Below are 5,432 nucleotides of genomic sequence, written 5' to 3' on the forward strand. Positions count from 1 at the left end.
TGGAGCCTGTCCTGGAACTAACTCTGTAGACCAGGCTGGTCTCGAACTCACAGAGATCCGCCTGCCTCTGCCTCCCGAGTGCTGGGATTAAAGGCTGCGCCACCACCGCCCGGCTGGGACGCCTCTTTCTTAAAAGCAGCCTCCCGTCTCACTCTGCTTCCTCACCAAGGCCAGGTAGGGTGTAGCAAGTCCTTAAAGCCCAGGGGCAAGGTCAACCTCCCTCTGTCTTTTGTCCTTGCTGAAAAGCCTACCAGCCCAACTTAGACACCAGGTTTGACCTTGGGCAGAAGTAGAAAGAGCAGGCCTTTGTTCTGTACAGTTGTAGGACAAATAGGCACCTCCAATTTGCCATAGAGAAGGGTCCTACAAAGTTTGGTTGTGAACAATCTAATTCTTTCTTTTTTTGTGTGTTAAGTCTTAAGTTAAAGTCATGTAAAATGGGTAAAAGTGAATTTACAAGGTGTACGGTGAATTTTTGCGGCATTTGAATAAACATTTATATGTTCATCAGGTGTTAATTTTTTGTGCACATTGGGAAAAACACATCTAGCTCATCAAAGTCATGATATACCCCATACTACAAAGAATTCTTAGTTGCTATATTAAAACTACAAATTTAAATATCTGTCAGGTGTCTTGGGGTTTCTCTTGCTGTGAAGAGACCCCATGACCGAAGTCACTCTTATAAAGAAAATATTAAACTCGGGAGGCTCGCTTTTAGTTTCAGAGGTTCGGTCCATTATTATCATGACAGAGAGCATGGCAGTGTACAGGCAGATGCGATGCTGGAGAAGTAGCTGAAAGTCCAGCATCTTGCAGGCAACAGAAAGTCGATCGTGACACTGAGTGAAGCTAAAACAAAAGACCTCAAAGTCTGCCTCCACAGTGATGCTCTTCCTCCAACAAGACCATACCTACCCCAACCAGGCCATACCTCCTAATAGTGCCACTCCCTTTGGGGGCCATCTTCTTTCAAACCACCACATCCGGCATGGTGATATATGTCTATAGACTGAGTTGCTTAAGAGGCTAAGGCAGGTAGATCTCTTGAGAACAAGAGTTTAAAACCAGCCTGAGCAACATAGCAAAACTCCATCCCAAACGTGACTGTGTATGTGTGTAAAACGTGTGAATATATATATATGTATATGTGTACATATATACTATACATTTGTGTGTATATACTATTTTTAAAAACAAGCTACGTAAATCACTGTTTAGTTATGTCAAAGATAATCAGGATGTTATGCAAATAATTCAAGCTTGGAAGAACAAGAACAGAAAAGTGTGGGATTCCAGGACTCTCAGACTCGAGTTCAAATCATAACTCCATCAAGTCCTAGTTACAGAATGACCCTAAGAAAATTGCTTAACCTCTGCGAGTCTCAGATCACTCAGCTGTGAAATGAACCTTGCTTTACAGGTTTCCTGTGACAATGAAGTGAAGTCAAGCATTAAAGCCCCCCAAGAGAACCCTGGGCGTGCAAGCTGGTGTTCGGTGATCAGAGCAATGATGCTGGTAGTGCAGATTTTACACACGTATTCATACCCAATGCAGTTGTGTGTCTATTACAGTCATGTGCCCATTGACCCAGCCTGCCTTTCTTGTCCATTTAAAACAGACAGAGCTGCAAGTGAGCACACACTGGACTGACGAGGAGGGTTGACAACCAAGGAGGGACACAGGGTAACAGGAGCTTGGGAGCATTTGCAGCCGTAACTGGGACCTGGCGGATCGGCAGACTCAATGTTTCAAAAGAGTCATTACTCCCCCAAGAGCACGGAGTAATGGAGGGACAGAGCATGGAGGGTTAACCTTGTAATTATTAACCCAGACTCTAAACATAAAAGCTAAATGACCTGGGAAGAATGGAAGTCAGGGACAGCCTTATCAAGAATGAATCGGCCTCTTTGATCTTGGAGTAAACTGACTCACTAATGTGAAGCTTCCACCTCGGGTTTTGCCAGACGCTAAAGTACTTGCCTAATTCCCAGCTGTCTGGAATTTCCAGTTCAAACTGGCCTGAGAGGAGAAAAAAAAAAAATCCTACCATCTTCTTAGAATTCATATATAGTGAAAAACATTACAAATCCATCCATGCCACTCATGCAGAGGCATGGGGCTCCAAAAATATCTGACAGTAAATAAAAACAATCTGTGCACAGATAATTCACTCCACCCAGCTTGGAATTAAACACGGAAGTACAGAAAGAGGGGTACAGGGAGTGAGAATGGGGAAAGAAGCTAAGCATGAACACTGAGTGAAGGAAATACAAAATACACGGGGAATCAGGACGGGGGATAAAGACGTTGGTGAAAAACAGGGGAAAGAAAAGAGGGGCGGCAAAGCAAGAGCCATGACAACCAGCATCTCTCGCTTTTCCAGAAGCTTCTCCAGCCTTCCCTTCCGTGAATTAATCAGTATGTAAATCATTCCCTTTATCTGTAAAAAATCGAATTGAGCTGCCAGGCCTGATGGAGGGCACACAGCCTCCTCACAGAGAGAGCCTAGCTCCCCGGGAGAATGCTTTTTTCTCTCCTTCAATCAAAGTCCGCCTCAGCCCATGCCACAGCTGCAGCTGGAGCCCCAGCCTTAGCAAGAGGTGGAAGGCTGAGGACAGTAATTATAATTAGCGGTTACATAACATGTTTGTTCTTCAAAGTGCTATACAAGGATCAGCTGATTAATAACTTACTGGGCCCCATGCAGATCTCCTGGTTTTTCGTGTATGACTAATCCTTGTGCCCCCACTGAATTCTCAACGGTGGCAGCAACGAGGCAAACGGTGAAGAGGCCACAACTATCCCCAGCTCTCTTCCCAAACGATCCTGGGGAGAGCTGCTTTATCTTTAAGTCTGGGAGCTGCTGCAGGACTGTGACAGAGACCACCTGTCTGGCTCAGTTTGGTCTTAGGAAAACCGGAAGCGCCTGGAGTCCTTGGTCTTTGCTACACAGGCTTGGCCTTGCTTCTTTGCTCAGCCAGCGAGACTGAAGAAGCTAGTATAGAGTTGTGGGTTCTCATCTTCTGTTTTCTCCCTACTCTCTAGCCTGCATCTTTTGCATTTAATATGGAGATAGCTGAAGGTAAGAACTTTCTGCCTACTCCGAGGATTCTTTACCCACAGACTTCAGCAGTCTGTGATGGTTTGAATTTCTCTACAAAACATTACAAGAACATGTGAACACGCATTTCCTTGGGTAGAGGTCTGATTCTTTTACCACACTGTAAATTCCAAAAAAGGAGTGTTTTAGCCGGGCGATGGTGGCGCACGCCTTTAATCCCAGCACTCGGGAGGCAGAGGCAGGCGGATCTCTGTGAGTTCGAGACCAGCCTGGTCTACAGAGCTAGTGCCAGGACAGGCTCCAAAGCCACAGAGAAACCCTGTCTCGAAAAACCCAAAAAAAAAAAAAAAAAAACCAAAAAAAAAAACAAAAAAGGAGTGTTTCACACACAGTGCACACTGGTCTACAAAGTGAGTTCCAGAGAAACCCTGCCTGGGAAGGGCGCGTGGGGGGCGGGGGTAGTATGCCAAGTGAAATTAGCGAAGCTAAAAACAAACAAACAAACAACTCCAGTACCATATGAGTCTATTTATATGGAATGCCTAAAGTAGTCAAATTCCTGAGATAGAAGAGAAGGTGCCAGGGTCTATGGGGCGGGGGGGGGGGGTGAGGAATAGGAAACTCCAGTTTTAAGAGATAAGATGTTCTGGGATTGATTATGCAATAAAGAATATATATATATAATACCAATGAATTGCATAGTGAAGAAGAACCAATATAATACTTTTTTTTGTATTTTGTGTTTTGATACAAATAAAACTGAAATTCCTTGCATTTGCCATCTTTTGCCTGAAAAGCTGTCATGCCAAAATGTGTTGAGAATATGAGAAAATGGTTCATAGAATAGATTTTCTTCACTGGTTAAGGAGAGAAGGCAAAAAAAACCATGATGGATTTAATTGTGGTATTTTAAAAGAATCTCAGGAGCCATTTTCCCAAAAAGTATAGTAGGGACTATTGTCCTAAGAATGTTTGCGGGGAGCCCACACCCAACTATCTTGAAAGCTATCTGTTAGTGGAACCCACCCCACATTCCAACTATCTGGAGAATTGTTTGTAGTTGGAATCACAAAAGGAACGATTCCGCTTGCATAGAGAACACTAGGTGCGTCAACTTGTGACCATTGCTGCCTTGGCAAGATCCCTTCCTGCCCTTACCATGCCCCTGCCTCCATCCCAAGCCAAATTCCTCATTCAATGGCTATATAAGCCACAACCATTTCACTAATAAAGAGAGACCTTGACAACAGAATCTTGCTTGGTCTCCTTCCTGTCTTCCACCCCAGTCTTTTTTCAGATAGCGCCTTTTCAGGACCTTGGAATAACTGACCCGCTGGGGGGGTTACAAAAGAAGAACATGTAAAGTTCACTGTATAACTTATTTTCCCAATCTGCCTTCTAAACCATCAAGATTAAACTGGTAAATCTACAGCCAAGTGCCCACCCAAGCAAAGGGCGGCAGAGGCAGGCACAAGCCACAGGGAGGCAGCTTATGCTCCACCCTCCTGCTGTTGCATTCCCAGGTAGCAGGGCCTAGCAGAACCGAATCTGTACCTGTGCATGTGTACGTGATTTCACTCCAGCCTTTCTCCGTGCAAACAGAAGTGATCTTTTCTCCAGGACTCTCGAAGCCCTCCTGACAGACATAGTGAGCCACACTGCCCAGGCTGGAGGTGGGATTCCCCACCAAGATGGCGTTCTGGACTGCGGGAGGGCTGCCACAGCTGATCTCTGCAACGAGAGGCAACAGGACACCTATGATGAGCCCTGCCTTCTGTGCCCACAACGAGAATCTCAGAAGCGAGCATTTCATGATGACAGGGGCCATTCGTCTGGGGAAAGAGAAAACACAAACTCCCTCAAATAACTCAAATATAATTATGTAAAATTAAGGTTGTTCAGAAGTACAGGAAACTGGTATGCCTGGATTTAATGAAATTTTCAAATGTGCACCCAGAGAGAAGAACCGAATTATGTGATGGCTTACGTATAGAGCTCCCTGTCTGTGAAATAATACATCTTAGGGTTTATTTACATACGAAAGTTCTGTAGAACTTTTTACTGTGCATCTTCAGGTCACTAACTCTTGAGTTGGGGATAGTGCATTGTAGCAACCGTTATCAACTGGATAGTAAATAAAATATAAAATCCTTGACTCTGTTGAAGCAAAGCAAAGCAGAAAGTGCCTATCTTTCTACATTCAAGATACAGACAGTTCTCAAGGGCAAACGACACTTGCAGAGAGACAGACAGAACAAAAAGTATCAAACTGATATGAAGTCTCTTGTTAGGAGCCAATTTTCTCCTAAAATCATTGCAGGAACCATCACCCTAGGGGAGTCTACAGAGAACCCCACACCCCTAATT

General features: G+C 44.5%; 1 protein-coding gene across 1 annotated transcript in view; it reads right to left on the bottom strand.

Moving 5' to 3' along the window:
* Susd1 (sushi domain containing 1) overlaps positions 1-5,432 on the bottom strand; it is a 126,673-nt gene that overhangs the window by 68,725 nt on the left and 52,516 nt on the right. The window contains exon 6 of the mRNA XM_005362390.3: positions 4,620-4,796. Coding sequence (XP_005362447.2) covers positions 4,620-4,796 — 177 coding nt within the window. The remainder of the gene's footprint in view (positions 1-4,619; positions 4,797-5,432) is intronic.

The sequence above is a fragment of the Microtus ochrogaster genome, linkage group LG5, assembly GCF_000317375.1.
Source record: "Microtus ochrogaster isolate Prairie Vole_2 linkage group LG5, MicOch1.0, whole genome shotgun sequence".
NCBI lineage: Eukaryota > Metazoa > Chordata > Mammalia > Rodentia > Cricetidae > Microtus > Microtus ochrogaster.